Raw genomic sequence first — 18,057 nt, 5'->3', positions numbered from 1 at the left:
AGTTATCCAATTACCAGTTTCAAATGACCGATGGAAACACTGAATGGCTACTTTGGTGGCTTTATCTTTGCAGTATTCAGATCTAGATAAATTTGAGAAGACAAAATTAAAAACACTCAAGAAGGCTGGGAGTTTTACAAATTACTGTTCAGAAAAACAGAAAATGCAGTATCTGCATACTGGTATTTGTGTTATAGCAAGTTACCAGAGGCCACACCACAGGATAGTCAAAGAAACTACCATTGGCCATTTTTTTCTGATACTTTAGAAACAAATCTCTTCTAAAGAAAGGTCTAAAATGAAACATACTATTACCAAATTGTATTTCTGCACTTATAGAATGATTCCATTATATTTTGAAGTTAGAACAAGGGATAAATGCTTCCAATAAATAAAGGACTAATAAAAGGTTAACACAATGAGCATTATTGGTAGAAATTCATGTTAAACATCACTCTATTGGGGCGCCTGGGTGGTTCAGTCGGTTAAGCGACCGACTTTGGCTCAGGTCATGATCTCACAGTTTGTGGGTTCGAGCACCGTGTCAGGCTCTGTGCTGACAGCTAGCTCAGAGTCTGGAGCCTGCTTCAGATTCTGTATCTCCCTCTCTCTCTGACCTCATCTCTGCTCACGCTGTCTCTCAGAAATAAAACATTAAAAACAATTTAAAAAAAAAAATCACTCTTTTGCTAGCTAGTATTCACCTGATTCTGTTAGTACTAAAGTAGTTTGTTAAATATTTATGTGATGCTCTTTGTAGTTAATTACTCTTACTGCCTTCCTTGCTGAAAACTTTCCACTAACATGGTATTAGCATCACAACATCTGAGTTATCAGCTTTTCAGTGTAAAGAGTAATTACCTTAAACACTTTTTAAGTTTATTTTGGAAACAATTTCAATATTGCCTTTTTATTCCATCCACTCAAATGACTTTGCTTAAAAAATAAAGACTTAATGTACATATGAGTCAGCTCTTGTAGGTGAGGGTTATTACAAAGCTCAACATTTTTAGGCTAATTTGTGCTGTAGTTTTTATATTTAAAAAATTAATCTCTCTGCATGATACAGAAGGGTCCACTACTAAAAATATAGTTTCTATAATTCACTGTTATCTTATGAACAACATGGAGCAAATCTACATCACTTGAAAAGAGATACTGAAGTGTCTACATGTGGTGAAAACATTAGGTTAACTGTATTTTCCAATCAGCTTTACTGAATTTCTCCCAAGTTCCCCTTAAAGACAATAGAACAGAGCAGAAGTGTCATTCCACTAAAAAATACAAATAAGAACCCCCTTCTCCTACAGATGTGGATTTTAAAGCTTAAGCCCAGGATAGTGTATCCCAAAGGGTTATAAGATATTCTTATCTGTTATAATCTCAAATCAAATCAAATATATAAGAAAATGGATAAGTTGTGTATTAACAAAACACAGGACTATCTTGCACTTTTGTCTTTTAGGAAAGAAATCTATTCTAGTGATTTAAGGCAGGCATTGCAAAAGCATCAGGATTCTCAAATCAGAAAAAAAAAATCATTATCTCCTTCTATCACCCAAGTAATGGTAAATGTTGAAAACACAGCCTTATGGAATTTGCCATAAGCTCAGAAGTTAAGCTGTTTCACTAGAAAATTGAAGTTAAAACAAGTTTGACTACATTGGACTCTTTAATATTAAGTGGCTTTGAAGTTTGCTCTGCTGGCTTTTGTTTCAGGCATCTGGATGCACAAAAAGCATTTGTTCCATACTGTGTCAGGCTATTATTGTCAGAGGACAACTTCTGCCCCAGTGTTTGTTTAGAGAAAGAATCATTTTATACTTAACCCCAGGATATAGTTTATATTTTGCTGGAATATTCAGGTGGATTTTCACTTGAACACTTAAGTCAAGCCTCAGGAGTCCGGGTACACTGGCAGACCTTCTTTATTAAAAGGAGGGGGAAAGTTTACCCAGATCTTCTCCCCTTAAATTATTGGTAACTCAAAGCAGGAATCTCATCTGAGAATCAGAGGAGACTGAGGTGGATACATTTCACCTCATACTAGTCTCCTAAACACCAACATGGTTAAAACTGTTAAGAAAGGAAAAGTGAAAACTCCAAGACAGTAATTTTGAGATCAATTTCAGCTTTACTTTAAATTTGTATTTAAGCATTTGTTTGCAAAAAGTATGCCTGTGCTTAACGTTACTAACTGTTCATTTTAACCTTAAAGTAGTACATAAAAATAAACAATTCAAGCTTCTATATATTTTATTGTTACCAAGCTTCCATAGAACTTGTGTGCAAACTTCAGGTTTCCCATCTCTAATAAATCTCCATGCACAAACTAAGCTACTCAAAAATGCTCAAGTCAGCAAACACCCAAAATGCATTAAAGAGAAACCTCAAATAATGGTTTTAAAAATCAAACTGTAGAACTAACCTTTTATAATTAAACTAAGTTGTTGCACCCTTCCTTTCATATGCATACACGGGCTAAAGACTTCCAACAACAGATCTCAGACTTGGCACAAAGGCATTTCAAAGGAAAAAAAAAAAAAAAAAAAAACAGAGAAAGGAAAAGAGGTTTACGCTGACTCGACTGCAAGCTTAGTCCACTTCCTCGATGGTCGGTCCCCCGGAGGCTCCAGAACCGCCGCCGCCGCCGCCGCCGCCAGGACCGCCTTGGTAAAGTTTGCTGATGATGGGGTTGCACACTCTTTCGAGCTCTTTCTGCTTGTGTTCATACTCATCTTTCTCCGCCATCTGGTTTCGGTCGAGCCAGTTGATCACTTCCTGACACTTGTCGAGGATCTTGTTTTTGTCCTGCTCGCTAATCTTGCCCCTCAGTTTCTCGTCTTCCACCGTCTGCTTGATGTTGTAGGTATAGGACTCCACCGCGTTTTTGGCTGCGACTCGGTCACGATTGGCCTCATCTTCCGACTTGTACCGCTCCGCTTCCTGCACCATCCGGTCAATGTCGTCCTTGCTCAGACGACCCTTGTCGTTGGTAATGGTGATTTTGTTTTCTTTACCGGTGCTCTTGTCAGCCGCGGTGACGTTGAGGATGCCGTTGGCGTCGATGTCGAAGGTTACCTCGATCTGGGGGACCCCGCGGGGCGCTGGGGGAATCCCGGTCAGGTCGAACTTGCCCAGCAGGTTATTGTCCTTGGTCATGGCCCGTTCGCCCTCGTACACCTGCACCAGCACGCTGCTCTGGTTGTCAGAGTAGGTGGTGAAGGTCTGCGTCTGCTTGGTAGGGATCGTGGTGTTCCTCTTGATCAGTGGGGTCATGACGCCGCCCGCCGTCTCAATGCCCAGCGACAATGGGGTCACGTCGAGCAGCAGCAGGTCCTGGACGTTCTCGGACTTGTCCCCGATGAGAATGGCGGCCTGCACGGCGGCTCCGTAGGCCACTGCCTCGTCGGGGTTGATGCTCTTGTTCAGCTCCTTGCCGTTGAAGAAATCCTGCAGCAGCTTCTGGATCTTGGGGATGCGAGTGGAGCCGCCCACCAGCACGATCTCCTGGATCTGGCCTTTGTCTAGCTTCGCGTCACGCAGCGCCTTCTCCACCGGCTCCAGGGTTCCGCGGAACAGGTCAGCGTTGAGCTCCTCGAAGCGGGCGCGGGTGATGGACGTGTAGAAGTCCACGCCCTCGTACAGCGAGTCGATCTCAATGCTTGCCTGCGTGGAGGAGCTCAAGGTGCGCTTGGCGCGCTCGCAAGCGGTGCGCAGTCGCCGCACAGCGCGCTTGTTGGGCGCAATGTCCTTCTTGTGCTTGCGCTTGAACTCCTCCGCCAGGTGGCTGACCATGCGGTTGTCGAAGTCCTCGCCACCCAGGTGGGTGTCACCGGCCGTGGACTTCACTTCGAAGATGCCGTCCTCGATGGTCAGGATGGACACGTCGAAGGTGCCGCCGCCCAGGTCAAAGATCAGCACGTTTTTCTCGCCGCCGGCGCAACCCTTCTTGTCCAGGCCGTAGGCAATGGCCGCCGCGGTGGGCTCGTTAATGATGCGCAGCACGTTGAGGCCCGTGATGGTGCCCGCGTCCTTGGTGGCCTGGCGCTGCGAGTCATTGAAATAGGCCGGGACCGTGATGACCGCGCTCTGCACCTTGCCTCCCAGGTAGGCTTCGGCGATCTCCTTCATCTTAGTGAGGACCATGGACGAGATCTCCTCCGGAAAGAAGGTCTTGATCTCTCCCTTGTACTCCACCTGCACTTTGGGCTTTCCTCCCTCGCTCACCACCCTGAACGGCCAGTGTTTCATGTCCGACTGCACCGTGGCGTCCTCGAACTTCCGTCCGATCAGCCTCTTGGCATCGAAGATGGTGTTGGTGGGGTTCATGGCCACCTGGTTCTTGGCGGCATCGCCGATAAGGCGCTCGGTGTCGGTGAAGGCCACGTAGCTGGGGGTGGTGCGGTTGCCCTGGTCGTTGGCGATGATCTCCACCTTGCCATGTTGGAAGACCCCCACGCATGAGTAGGTGGTGCCCAGGTCGATGCCGATAGCCGGGCCGCGGGCAGACATCCTGACTTAAAGATAGGTAAGCGACGTTAGGCGACAACACCTAGGACAGAAAACCTGCGGCGTCAACTAACGGCCAACTCGCACTAGACGCTGCGAGCGCAAACAGCTCCCCCGCTCCCCCTTCTCGGCTCCCTGCTCTTATAGTCGCCTCCCTGCCGCCTTCTGGAAACTCCCGGAGCCAATCCGCTCCCAGGACCGCCTGCCACAGGCTTGCCTGGGTCAGAGTGACCCGCCCGTAGCCCAACAGATTTCCAGTTGGGTAAGGGGCGGGACCCCGGCCGGCGCTCAGAGGCGGGGGGCGGCCGTTATGCAAATAAAGCCTCCCACCCGTCTCCCGCAGCTGCCTCCAGCCGCCCTTCCACGTGCGCAGCCACCAGCTTGGGGGCGTTACGCTCGCGCCCCCCTCCCCCGGCCCCGGCCAGGTGTTGGCGCTTTAGTAAGTTCTTTGCCTTTCCCTAGGCGGGATTCGTCAGCGTCCACCGGATTGGCAGGGCACAGGACCAATAAGCAGCGCGGACTCCCAAGTGGGTGGGGAAGAGAAAGCTGGGGCGTGTCGCAGAGAGGGGAGGCGGAAGCGGAGTCCCGAGAGTGGAATCACCTAAGCACTTCGCTCAGTTCCTAAGACCTTCAGTGCATTTCAAAGTCGAGTATCCCAACCAACCTAGGACGCTGGGGTGGGGGCAATTCCTTCTGAGTTGGTTGCTCTGAGGAACTAGGTTCAGAGCCAGCTTTCCCCCCACCCCCTCTCCTGCGCCGTTCAAACGGAAGGGACTGGGAGTTGGCTTGGTCTGGGCGTGAGGTCGGCTTCATCCGGCGGGGACAAAAAGAAATGACTTTGAAGTTCCTGAGACGGGACGTCGGCCTCCTGGAATTTTACTTCGCGTGCTTCGCAGCGTCCCTGTGGGTGTGAGCGCTCGATAAAAACCGCCTGGCGGGCGGGGACAGCCGTAGCCCGGGGGTGCGCCCCGAGAGGCCGATGGTTTTTCTGCGCCGCGTGCGGGCGGCCTGCACAATTGGAGATCGGGCAGCGGCTGCGAGTCGTCCTCCCAGGTTTAAACTTTCTCCACCTCGCTCTCCATTTTTCTTGCTTGTCCTGCCCCTCCCCCCCTTTTTTTTTTAAATATTTTTATTTATTTCTAGGAGGGAGAGAGAGAGACAGCGTGAGCAGGGGAGGGTCAGAGAGAGAGGGAGACACAGACTGAAGCAGGCTCCAGGCTCTGAGCTGGCAGTCAGCACAGAGCCCGACGCGGGGCTCGAACCCACGAACCGCGGGATCATGACCTAAGCGAAAGTCGGACGCTCAACCGACTAAGCCACCCAGGCGTCCCTTGCTTGTCCTGCCCCTTAAAGCTCCCTGATTTCGTCTCCCCGTTCTCTCCACTGCTTTCCTTATTTTCCGTTTCAAGTGCTTTATTCGCCGCTTTGAGTTCTTCACCGGAAGCATCTGTAAATTAATCAAAACCTGCATGTTGAAGCACCATTAAGTAACTTAGGCTGACGCCCCACAAGACTCTCTCATCCCCAGCATGAGCTCACGCGCCGGTGTTCATGACCCGGTACAACTGAAATGGTTTTCTTTAGCTATGCTGAAGTTACATTAGAGACGTAAACCCTCCGAGTAGGTAGGTGAAAAGGAGCGTAATTCATTCTGTGATGTTTAAGAGGAATATGAGAATAGGTCTGGAAGTACTATGGGCACCAGCTGATGGGAGGTAGAAGCAGCCCCCTATATTTTTGGACTCTGGAAGGAAGACCGTAACAAAATTGCTGTAACAGAAGCAGCGGTGACACTTCACGTTTTGGGGGAAAGCTGGAGACCTTCAAGGAGCTTTAACAGGTACGTATTACATGAGAGTAAAAAGACAAATGAAATGGTCGGTTTCTATGAGGTTAAGACTCTAATACAAAGAAAAACGTAATTGAGAGAAGTGCTATGGGAACTCAAAGTAGGGAAACATCCAAACAGGGCCGGCTGTGTTGGTGAGGGTCACCTGGGAGGCATGGCCCCCCTGAGCCAAGCGCTCAAGTTTGCCAAGAAGAGAAGGGGGGTCGGGCATTCTTAACATGCGTTGTAGCATCGGCAGAGAGGAGAGCAGTGTGTGCTGAAGCAAATACAAGTTCCGGACAGAAGCTTAGTGTTAGGGGAGGGACACAAGCACCAAATAGTCTTTTCGGGTGGACAGGTTACATTTAAAAGCTTTACCTGTAAAGGTTTTTTCCTGAGGCTATGCGAAGGGGGGGGTCCAGGTTTTCAAGGAGGCTAAGACCGTATAGCCCCACGCAGACTTGGGTGAGGCAATGCCAGAGAGAAGTTTTGGTCTAAAAATCACACCTAGCTATCTGTGACCAAAACATAATGTTGACAGAACCCTGTAAAATCAATCGATGGGGGCGCCTGGGTGGCTCAGTCGGTTAAGCGTCCTACTTCGGCTCAGGGCATGATTTCACGGTTCGTGGGTTCGAGCCCCATGTCGGGCTCTGTGCTGACCGCTCAGAGCCTGGAGCCTGTTTCAGATTCTGTGTCTCCCTCTCTTTCTGACCCTCCCCTGCTCACGCTGTCTCTCTCTCTCTCTCTCTCTCTCTCTCTCAGAAATAAAACATTAAAAAAATTTTTAAATCCGTGAATATTCCTTTCTTTTATATAGTTGTGTATGTCATTTTCCAATTTTAAAAAACACATTTGCTATTTGTGAATCTCATTGGTTACAAAGAACACTGGTTTAAACCACAGTTGCCATCTCCTTTTCTCGGAAAGAAGTGGATTTGGGACTAGGAAACCTTTTAAAGAAAATATTAGGGAAACAAAGATAAAACCAGAAAGTTTCTATTAGAGTTGTCTTAAGTTGTGAGTACAACTTGATTTTATTCTTGGAAATGTTTGCCTTTTATGTAGTTAAAGGGGGAAGGGGAATTGGGGGCTGGAAAGCAATACAAATTCTTTGTAGAACTGATGATACAGTGTGATTTAGAGACAAGGTCCCAGCTACAACTGTGAAGGCAGAAAGAACAGTGAGAAACTAACTCATCGCATCTCTTGTATTCAGACAGCCCTCATACACTTACTTCAAGCAAAGCAAGGTTGCAAAAAAGTAAACATGCTAAGTTCTTACAGACACTAAAATTGCAGCTTCAGGAAGGGAGAGGTTCTTTTGTATAGTAACTGTGTACTCTATGCATAGTTATTATAAATAAATCTTGCAGTCTAATACCACATTCATCTTTAACACTGCTGTCTGAAACCACAATATCAACTTTATCTGTATTTTCATTATTTACATATATATTTTTTCCTGCTCTTTTTATCTAGTATATCGAAGTTTTATAGTTTGTTTTTTTTTTAAGTAAATTCTACTCCCAACAAGGGGCTTGAACTTAGGTCCATGTGATCAAGTCACATGTGCTACTGGCCTGGCATCTGAGTTTTTCCCAAAAAGGCATAGTGTTTACATTTTGACTTTATATGAAATAAACATTTGGGGTCCTAGAACATTGTCATATACTGATCATTTTCAGAATTTTTCGATTGTTCCTTATTTGTATTTTTTTAATTTTTTTTCTCTTGGATGATTGTAGCTCATAATTCATTTAAAATATAGCCCATTAAGGCAGAAGATATGAACAGACACTTCTCCAAAGAGGACATCCAGATGGCCAACAGACACATGAAAAGATGCTCAGCATCCCTCCTCATCAGGGAAATACAAATCAAAACCACACTGAGATACCACCTCACGCCAGTCAGAGTGGCTAAAATGAGCAAATCAGAGAACTCTAGATGCTGGCGAGGATGTGGAGAAACGGGCACCCTCCTACACTGTTGGTGGGAATGTAAACTGGTACAGCCCCTCTGGAAAACAGTGTGGAGGTTCCTCAGGAAACTAACAATAGAACTCCCCTATGACCCAGCAATAGCACTGCTAGGAATTTACCCAAGGGATACAGAAATGCTGAGGCATAGGAGCACATGTACCCCAATGTTCATAGCAGCACTCTCCACAATAGCTAAAACATGGAAAGAGCCTAAGTGTCCATCAACAGATGAATGGATCAAGAAGATGTGGTTTATCTATACCATGGAATACTACATGGCAATGAGAAACAATGAAATCTGGCCATGTGTAGCAACATGGATGGACCTTGAGGGTGTTATGCTGAGCGAAATAAGTCAGGCAGAGAAGGACAAATATCATATGTTTGCACGTATAGGAGGATTAGGAGGAACTTGACGGAGGAACAAGGGGGAGAAGAAGGGGGGAAATGGTGGGGGAAAGGGAGAGAGGCAAACCATGAGAGACTCTTGAATGCTGACAAAAACTGAGGACTGATGGATGTGGGGGGGAGGGGGGATGGGCATGGAGGAGGGCACTTGTGGGGATGAGCACTGGGTGTTATGTGGAAACTAATTTGACAATAAACTATTTGTAAATAAAATATAGCCCATTAAAAATGATCAAACTTGCAAATTTATAATCAAATAATATTCATCAGTGCCAGCATTGGTGCAGCAAAACAGGTAAATGCTCTGGTGGGAATATAAATTAGTACACTCTTTCTGGAGGGCAATGTGACAATATTTTTTCTTTACCTTCAATATGATCATACGCTTCATTTAGCATTACTCTTTGTGGGATCCATCTTAAGGAAATAATAGAACATACAAATATAGTATTTATAATAATAGCAATAATAAAAGGGAAATGGCTTAAATATCTGACAATAAGGAAATGATTACATAAAGTATAATACATTCATATGATGAATTACTGTGTAGCCATAAAATTGTGCACAAGAATTTTTAATGACCCAGGAAAATGTTCATGGTATAGTTAAGTGGGAAAATAAGATATAAGACTTTCGTATCTTATTCTGTATGTAGGATAATCTTACATATATTAAAAATGAATCAAAATTGATTATCTCTAGACGGTAGGATTGTCAATACTTTTCTAAATTTTCCTATAATATTTCAATGACTTTTAAAGCTTGACTATTAACATTCAATTGAAACAGTTTGCTAATCTGCTTACCTAGAAATTACTACTGATTTTCAACAAGAGAAATCTATTTGGCAGATTATAAATACTAGGGTGTTTCAAATATTTTTAAAATCCAAAGACTGAAATTTCACCCAGTCTGGAAAAAACAAGAGCTTCAACATATGTCAAACCCTCTCTAATTAATCCCCACCACCCATAAGAATACCTGGAACACAGTAGTGATTCACTAGTTCAGTGTTTACTAAGAGTGGCCTGAGGCACATTATTTAACCAAAAAATGGGAAATAACTTTTTTCCCCCCGTATAAGAAGAAGATTCTCTGCCTATCTCTTATATTTCTGTACTAAATAGTACTACTAGGACCAAAAGTTGAAACAAATTCACATCTGAAAAGATTTGTACTAGACATACAAAGATGAGTAAGACTAGGTCTAGGACTATGTGCCTAAGTACTTGGTAGTCAAGCCTGCCCTAAGGAGACTGAATAAGAATAATTTTTTCCAGAATTACCAGAAAAAAAAAATTATGGATTATCTGGAATCCTCTCAATCCCTACCCGGACACAACCTTCATAAAGGTTGTAGATTGTTTTGAGGAGATAATCTTGGCCTGAAGAGAAAGTGGCATAAGTAGCAGCCTGTAATTTGAAGACCTATGAGCAAGCTAGAGCTGAACTAGTTAAGATCTCTATAGGGGCGCCTGGGTGGCTCAGTTGGTTAAGTGTCCGACTGGCTCAGGTCTTGACCTCATGGTTTGTGAGTTGGAGCCCCACATTTGGCCCTGCTCTGACAGCTCAGAGCCTGGAGCCTGCTTCGGATTCTGTGTCTCCTTCTCTCTCTGCCCCTCCCTGACTTGTGCTCTGTGTGTGTGTCTCTCTCTCAAGAATAAATAAACATTAAAAACAATTTCTAGGGGGTGCCTGAGTGGCTCAGTCGATTAAGCCTCCGACTTCGGCTCAGTTCATGATCTTGCAGTTTGGGAGTTTGAGCCCTGTGTCGGGCTCTGTGCTGACAGCTCAGAGCCTGGAGCCTGCTTCGGATTCTATGTCTTCCTCCCTCTCTGCCCCTCCTCTGCTCACACTCTGTCTCTCAAAAATGAATAAACATTAAAATTTTTTTAAAATAAAAAAATGAAACAATCTCTATAAATACTTCCATTTTATACTTCATTTGCAGTACCCTGTCCCAAAATTTTTCTCTAATCACCTATCATTGTAGGAAAAATTTCACCAGTTCTTTTAGTCTTAAAAACCTCTGTCTTTAAAAGTTAAAATTAAACTGCAGATACACAGTGGTCTGGAGTAGGACACTTCCTCGTATGGAAAGCCAAGACCTGCACCTGGAAGAGAGGCTTTTCCGGAAAAGAAGTGAATCTGTGACAACAACACTCACTGGGCCTTACTTCAGTTCTGTACAGTGCTAACTTCAAGGATAGAATCTTGTGGAATAGTCTGACTGACCCAATATTGTCATAATTGTTAATACTTAACGAGATTTTGTGCAATTAATGGTAATCATCTTTAGGAACTGGACTGAAAGGAAGAGAATACACTTTGCTGATCAGTGGAGGGGGTGTGCAACTTATTAAACTCTTAAGCTGAAAATAAACAAAATGAATTATATTAGTAGGGAAGTTATTTCTCTAAATTGTTATTTTGAAAATTAACACTCTGAAAGAACTAAATACTATGGCAGTGCATTTTTTATAAATAAGTATTTTTTTATTTTAGAGAAAGCATGAGTGGGGGAGGGAGTAGAGGTAGAAAGAGAAAGAATCTTAAGCAGGCTCCATGCTCAGTGAGGAGCCCAATATTATGGAGCTCCATCCCAGACCCTGGGATCATGACCTGAGCCGAAATCAAAAGTCGGAGGCTCAACTGACTGAGCCACCAAAGTGCCCCTGTTACTCCTTTTTACATTATGAGGAAACCTAATTAATTTGTTGCCATCTGTGTTTGCCATGAGATAGTACTTTTCTAATCATTCTGTATAAAAGAATCCAGGATTTGGCAATAGGAATGGTTTTTTAGTTTTGCTTTGTACACTTTTTTTTTTTTTTAAGATTTTAAGTAATCTGTACCCACAACATGGGGCTCGAACTTACAACCCCAAGATCAAGAGTCACGTGCTGTTCAGACTGAGCCAGCCAGGTGTCCCTGCTTTGTGCATTTCTTAAGCTGCTCAGGAACATAATAATTAGCTGTTTCAGATACTTTATTATTTTTGTATTAGAGAATGGATGGAGTTGATAATAACTTTTCAGACAAATAATTTTATAAAAGAGCCAGGTTGAAAAAATACTGTATAAATAAAAGTAATATACAGACAGCTTAACTTCTGAACATAGAGGAGGAAATTTTATTAAGGAAAAGCAATGGATTAAAAAATGTAACAAAAATTTTCCATGTAACTCAGTAACTCCATTTTATACTAACATACAGAAAATAATCACATTATAGAATGCATTTATATCACTTATAATTATTGTAATTCATTACAGTTATAGTTTAGTACAGTCAAAATTTAAGCCATATTTCTTTTCTAAATCTACTTCTAGCAGTCAAAAATTTTTTGTGGAGTCACTACTGTATCGATCTGGCACTTTTAATTATAGGTAATCTTTTATCTTGTCTGTTTCCTACTTGTTATAAGTCTGCAGTTTTATATGCTTCCCAAGAGATTAATGATAGTTTTTTACTTTGTTTTTGTTTTTTTAGAACCTAATGCTTTTCTAAACTTATTTCTCTTAAAGCAGTTGATTTCATATGAACTTGAAGTCTTTAGTGTATTTCTCTTTTCCCTTCAGGCCCCCATACCTACTACCACATTCTAATTAACTTTATCTAATTTTTTGTTAGTCTAATTATTAGAAGGAATATTCAATTATCATCCCACATTATAGCTAGAGATTTTAAATGATTTAGCTTTTGCATATACTATTATATATACTCTAAGATATATTTCTTATGTAATTCTTTATTAAAACATTTGAAGAAATAGGCATAAAAACAAAATAAGCATTTCTGGAAATATATAACATCAGGATATTGCATAAGAAACAAAATAATAATAAATAATGGATAGACAGTTAAACAAAAGTAAAACTACGAGCATTTCACAATAAGGAAATAATACGGCTGTAAGATTCATATGGTTAAGAAATGTGTGTATGAGCATATATATATATAAAACAAAGTATTTGAAGCCAGGTTATAATCTCAGCAAACATTTCATTTCCCAGTGAAAGTTTTTTTAAAACACATCAATCATTGTTTCACTCCATACTCAGTTAAATTTTATCTTGAAATATGAGAAATATGGTATTATATGGTAATACCGAGAATACATATTTAACAGAAACTCATTCTACCTTATTAGGTTATATTGCTAAGTTCAGAAGAAAATAATGTGTCTTAAGATACATTCTTTTTGTTGTCTGTGATTTATGAAAATCTATTATTGAAGTAACAATAACCACTTCTGGTTTTCCTTTGAGTTAACAGGTTTAAAAGGGAGCTTCATTAATATTAATAATCCAGTCTGTGACAAGTATATACAGTGAAAAAGGAGGAAGGGCAAATGTTACATTACAATGAGTAATAACTAGGTTATCTTTTCTTTTTAAAAAACTTGGTCTCATATTTTTTTCTCTGTACCCACATCTTTTTATATATACTCTAAACTACAGATTTGGGGGTATAATTTTTTAAAATTATCTAACTACATTTCATAGTATATAAACTGTGATTGAGATTATTTTAAGTTTAGGATTATATGTGTTTATACAGATACGTTATTATCTCTTTATAATGTATTTATAGTAGCCTAGCAAACCTTTTATTTTAGAAGGGGCCATGGAAGATAATTAGCATATAAAGTTTCATTTTAGTGTAGCTTTAACCACGGATGCCATAGGAATATTCTAGTTACTTTTCTTTAGCAGATTTTCCACAAATACTAGGAGAGTCACCATGAATCAATTTTGTCACAGCAAAGTGATTCCAAAGTGATCTTTACTGAGTTTCCTTGGATCCTTGAAACTGGAACCTTGGGGATTGATGAGGTTTGTCAGGAAGACAGAAAAGATGGTGTCACTTCAGATCTGATATTCCTGGGTCTGGACTTAAAGATTATCTGTTGAAGATTGATTCTTCCCCATGTCCTCTCCAAATTCAGATCTCACTTCTCCAGAGGTTTAGAAGGCCCTATTTCACCACTGCCACACAGAAAAAGACAAAACTCAAGAAAAATAATATTACAAGTTCACTGCTCTACTACACACAACATAATTCTTAAGTCAGAATGTCATGGCTTTGGGTACTAGGCCAGCATAATATTACTAGAACAAAGAATGGAAACGAAAACATAGTTCCTGGGACTTAAATTTATTTAATTTCTTCCTTGATGTAACTCACTGTACCCTTCAAATATAAGGTGTTCTTATTACTAATAGAATTCTTCAGCTCTAGAGGCACGTTTTTTTCTCATGTAATTTAAGCTAGAATGAGTAGGACACATGCAACATGAAAAGGGGTCAGCCAGGTAGAAGAAAGTAGGGAGAAAGGAAGCAGTTAAGAGGTCTTTCTTCAAATCAAATAATTTTACAATATATTTTAACTTAAAAAAAAATTAGGTAAGTAATCTCGACATCCAAGGTGGGATTCGAACTCACGACTCCGAGATCAAGCACCACATGCTCTATTACTGACTGAGCCAGCAAGGTGCCCCACAACGCATTTTAACTTGTTAATGGGAAATCTCTAATTGGAAGATGGATCTAACAAGTTTAAAAGTTCATATTCTTTTTACTGAGTGCCTTCAGCCATCAAGCTAACATTGTTTTCTGCAAATATTAAATGTTGCACACTCTGCAAACAAAAATAAAGTATACACATGCACACTGAGAAGTTTTCCTTCAAAGTCCTAAGTTCATAAGTCTTCTAAACGGCCTCAGTGATTCTGGGTAGAATTATATTTTTTGCAACAATGCTTTGCCCTATTTTTTTTTAAAGAGATCATCTCTTAAAACATTTTCTCCCACATCAGGGATTGCATAAGCATTAGAAAGGGAAAATGACCTTCATAACCTGGACAGAATTATATTTTTGTCACCCAAAAATGAGCTCTGCTCATTCTGACTGGTATAAGCAATTGGTTTAAGGACAATAAAAACAACATGGTAACTTTTGAAATAAAGCTTATTTGGGGGCTTTATAGGCTGTCTACTTAACTATTCCTTTCTCAAACAGGTTAAGTACAGAGAGTTCTGCAAATTTTATCACATAAAACTGTTAATATTCCTGATTCTGAAATGAAATCATGTCTTTTATATATGTCATCCCCTGGCCTTAGAGTTTCCTGTGACTTCTTCCTTTGTTACAATGGTGATTAGTAAATTGATACATTCAATTCAGAGCCAAGTACTGGATTGCAATCTTTACACCATCTTTTTTGTCAGCAAATGAGTAAGATAATAAGAAATTATAATGGCTTCCTGCCCCCTAGTGCTCTGTGGTAGATTTTGATAGAAACGATGAACAAATCTGCCACTACCAATGGACTTCAATGATTTGGTTCTCCTGAATATAAGGAAACGACTTAAATAGAATTTAAGCTTCTTAATGCTAAAGTCAACTAAGCATGTGAATATAAACATGTAAGTGGTATTAAATTGGTTCAAAATTAGCATGAGTTTACAAGCTATTATCATTTAGCTTATATTTACCAATACTCACAGACATAAAAATCCTTGCATTTTAAATCCTTGCATCTCTGCCTCTTGCCAGCACCTAAATTTCTAAGTAGCTAAATTTCATCTGGTTTTAGTATAAGACTCTATTGATATGTTACCAACTAGTGTGTCCTTGAGTTTGATAGGAGGCAATGAAAGCGGGCCACCTGAGTGATTTATAGAGGCAGGATCGATGGAGTCTTCACCATGCTATTCTCTTTTCACTGAAAAAATAACATTTGGCAGATGGTAGAAAGACCATTAAAGTAGTAGATTTAATATAGTAGTAGTAAAACCTATTGCATAGGTGTTAGACATCAGGCAATAGATGTATCAAGTTAAAATTGCGTTAGATCGGCAGGGGAATTGTTTCACTTAAACCATTAACTGTTCTTTTTTTTTTTTTTTAAGTTTGCCATCAGGTTAGGGTGCATAAACAGCTGTTGCTTCCTGAAATTGTCTTTCATTTCTTTCATGAGTAACACTGTCTTTGTACATTTACATGAATATTTTTGGTAAATTGAACTATAGATCATGAACTTTTGATTTTAGACAGATTATGCCATAAACTTTAATCAAATCAATCACAATATGCCAATTAAGGACTTGTTTTGTTTTTTAACCAAAGAAATGAAAATTTTCTCATCCACATCATCTGTTAAGGCAAAAAGAGGAAAGCAGTTATTCTGGGGGTCTGGTTTTTCTTGGGAATATTTTCAAATGGTTGGAATTATTCAACTCATCAGTCTCATAACCAATAAAATGGTGAGTGGCTGGAGACTGAAACATAAAGGTCAGGAACAGGGAAAATAGAAGGGAAAAAAGCCAAAGAGGTAGAAGTACAGAAGTGGAATTCAAATTAAATTTTAATTGAGCACTTACAATGGGTCTTCCCAAATGACTGATTATACCACTAAAGGTTTAAGTTTAAATAAAGGAAAATTAAAACATGTCAATATTTAGGATTTATTTCTAAAACATCACTCTGAATGACCCAAACAAATAAAAAGTTTTGTTTCCAGCTGATAGGTTTCCACATTATCCAACGCGTTCATTAAGTACCTTACCAGGCACAGCAGGCCACAGATGAACCTGGAGCACAGAGTGTCATAGGAGCTTTATCACATGTATTCCTGGCTGAAAAGGCCCTTCTTTGTACTCCTTGGTAGGTGAGGTATGTGGCTTAGTGGTAAAGTACAGGCATGCAGAAATCATACAGGTCTAGGCTCAAATTCTAGCTCTAGTGTTTAATTTCTGTGTGATCTGAGGAAAAAGACCCAAGTCTCTGTGAACCTCAGTGCCCCATCTGGAAAATTAAAATGATACTTACCTCATAAGGCCATGAGGCTTAATTAAAATGGTGCACGTAAAGCGCTTAGCAGAGCGTAAAGAGCACTAAGTAAATGGATGCCAGGTTTACTCTAGGATGGATGGATCTGGGCGGCATCTTCATGCTCTTAACACCCAACAGCACCCTACTTGCATCATCTCACTGGCATGTATCCTGCCATTCCGTTCCCTACACCTCAAGTATCAAGGGGATGGGGGCATTCCCCAAGAATATGTCCCTACAGAGCTTTTTGGCACCCAGGTATCCCAGGCATTGTATCACTAGGGTGCCCGCACAATGCTGGCATTTATCACAGAGAAGCATTTGTTACAAAGGAGGTGGGGCTGGTGAGGAAAGATGAGGAACTAATAAAGTAGATTAATGGCAAAAAAAAAAAAAAAAGATTTTTAATTCCTATAACCCATTGAAAATTAAGAAACACCAAATTTCTTTACTCTCAACCATGTGTACAGATACACATTCAGGTTTTCTTTTGGTTGGTACTAATTTACCTTTCAACAATGACAAGTTTTATGTTCACTCTAACTGTTAAACTGATTACTAGGGGGGATTTTTCCAGAGATCTATTTAATATGGAAGTTCCTTAACAAGTGGTGTAGAGGAACAAGTACTATTTAACCAGGAAGAAAGTTGCCAACCACAAGCCTCTCTTCCCACTTTTTTAGAATATAAAAGTTGGTATGTTATCTCAAGTATTTAGGCATATCTTTGGCAAGTTCACAGCAATCGTTTTATTAGGCACTTTATAGCTGTAATTATTTCAATGTATCAGTCAGTATTCCTTTACCCTATCAATTACTTCAATCTCTAGTCTCACCTAGACAATTCCAAATGTTTATTTTTTTATTCAACTCCTACATCTTGTTCATATTTTTGTTCTCAACTACAGTACTTAAATATGACTTAAATATGTTTTTCCCTTTAATTGGTGCTCTAACTGCCCTAGCAAAGTCTGTCCTTATTTTAATTCTTTTAGTTTCATAACTAGTCCCTAGAATCCTTATGTTCTTTCTTCTAAGTTTTGTCCATGTTCAAACTTCATACATTAAACTAGCCTTGTACCATCTTATGCATGAGAGTCATTTCCCTCAGTATTTTTACTTTAACACTATGGGTGAGATTAAGACAGATTTCTGAGTCCTAGTCCAGTGCCACCTTGTTGGGCTTCATTAATCTGAGATTCTTCGTGCTGTTGACTAAAGAATTATAAACATCTGAGTTGCCCTGTAACTGGTGACAAGCTTGATGCACGGACTCCATTTCTCTAGGATTTCTTGCTGAAGAACAAGAGGCCCTTTAAGCAAGACTGTGAGACACAAGATTCCACAGATATCTTAGATTTTCCCTTCATTTTTGGATTTAGAGCCTAATTACATAAGTTGTAAAGGCAGGAAGAGAAGGGAGCTTCCACAGTGAACCTCTGTGATTCATTGCCTTCACAGCATGGAGGGCAAGAAGCAATGG

At 40.8% G+C, this 18,057-nt stretch overlaps 2 protein-coding genes and 1 non-coding gene across 3 annotated transcripts in view; 1 reads left to right on the top strand and 2 right to left on the bottom strand.

Annotated features, from left to right (window-relative positions):
- Positions 1–2,114: 2,114 nt before the first annotated feature.
- On the bottom strand, positions 2,115–4,772 carry HSPA2 (heat shock protein family A (Hsp70) member 2). The gene has a single exon (XM_039242121.1). The coding sequence runs from the start codon at positions 4,513–4,515 to the stop codon at positions 2,596–2,598; it is 1,920 nt and encodes a 639-aa protein (XP_039098052.1). The 5' UTR covers positions 4,516–4,772; the 3' UTR covers positions 2,115–2,595.
- Positions 4,773–11,012: 6,240 nt separating this feature from the next.
- On the top strand, positions 11,013–11,077 carry LOC120238442. The gene has a single exon (XR_005530229.1). It is a non-coding gene; the product is annotated as a small nucleolar RNA SNORD2 (small nucleolar RNA).
- An 818-nt stretch (positions 11,078–11,895) lies between these two features.
- ZBTB1 (zinc finger and BTB domain containing 1) overlaps positions 11,896–18,057 on the bottom strand; it is a 29,075-nt gene continuing 22,913 nt past the window's right edge. Inside the window, exon 3 of the mRNA XM_039242130.1 lies at positions 11,896–13,727. Within this exon, the coding sequence (XP_039098061.1) occupies positions 13,691–13,727 (37 nt within the window). The 3' untranslated portion in view covers positions 11,896–13,690. The remainder of the gene's footprint in view (positions 13,728–18,057) is intronic.

Source organism: Hyaena hyaena, unplaced genomic scaffold (assembly GCF_003009895.1).
Source record: "Hyaena hyaena isolate Hyena2069 unplaced genomic scaffold, ASM300989v1 scaffold_208, whole genome shotgun sequence".
Taxonomy (NCBI): Eukaryota; Metazoa; Chordata; class Mammalia; order Carnivora; family Hyaenidae; genus Hyaena; species Hyaena hyaena.
This window is presented reverse-complemented; position numbering and strand designations above follow the sequence as displayed.

What these genes read in the sequence shown, in the direction of transcription:
- HSPA2 (XM_039242121.1), bottom strand. Translation starts at nt 4,515, where the DNA reads ATGTCTGCCCGCGGCCCGGCTATCGGCATCGACCTGGGCACCACCTAC.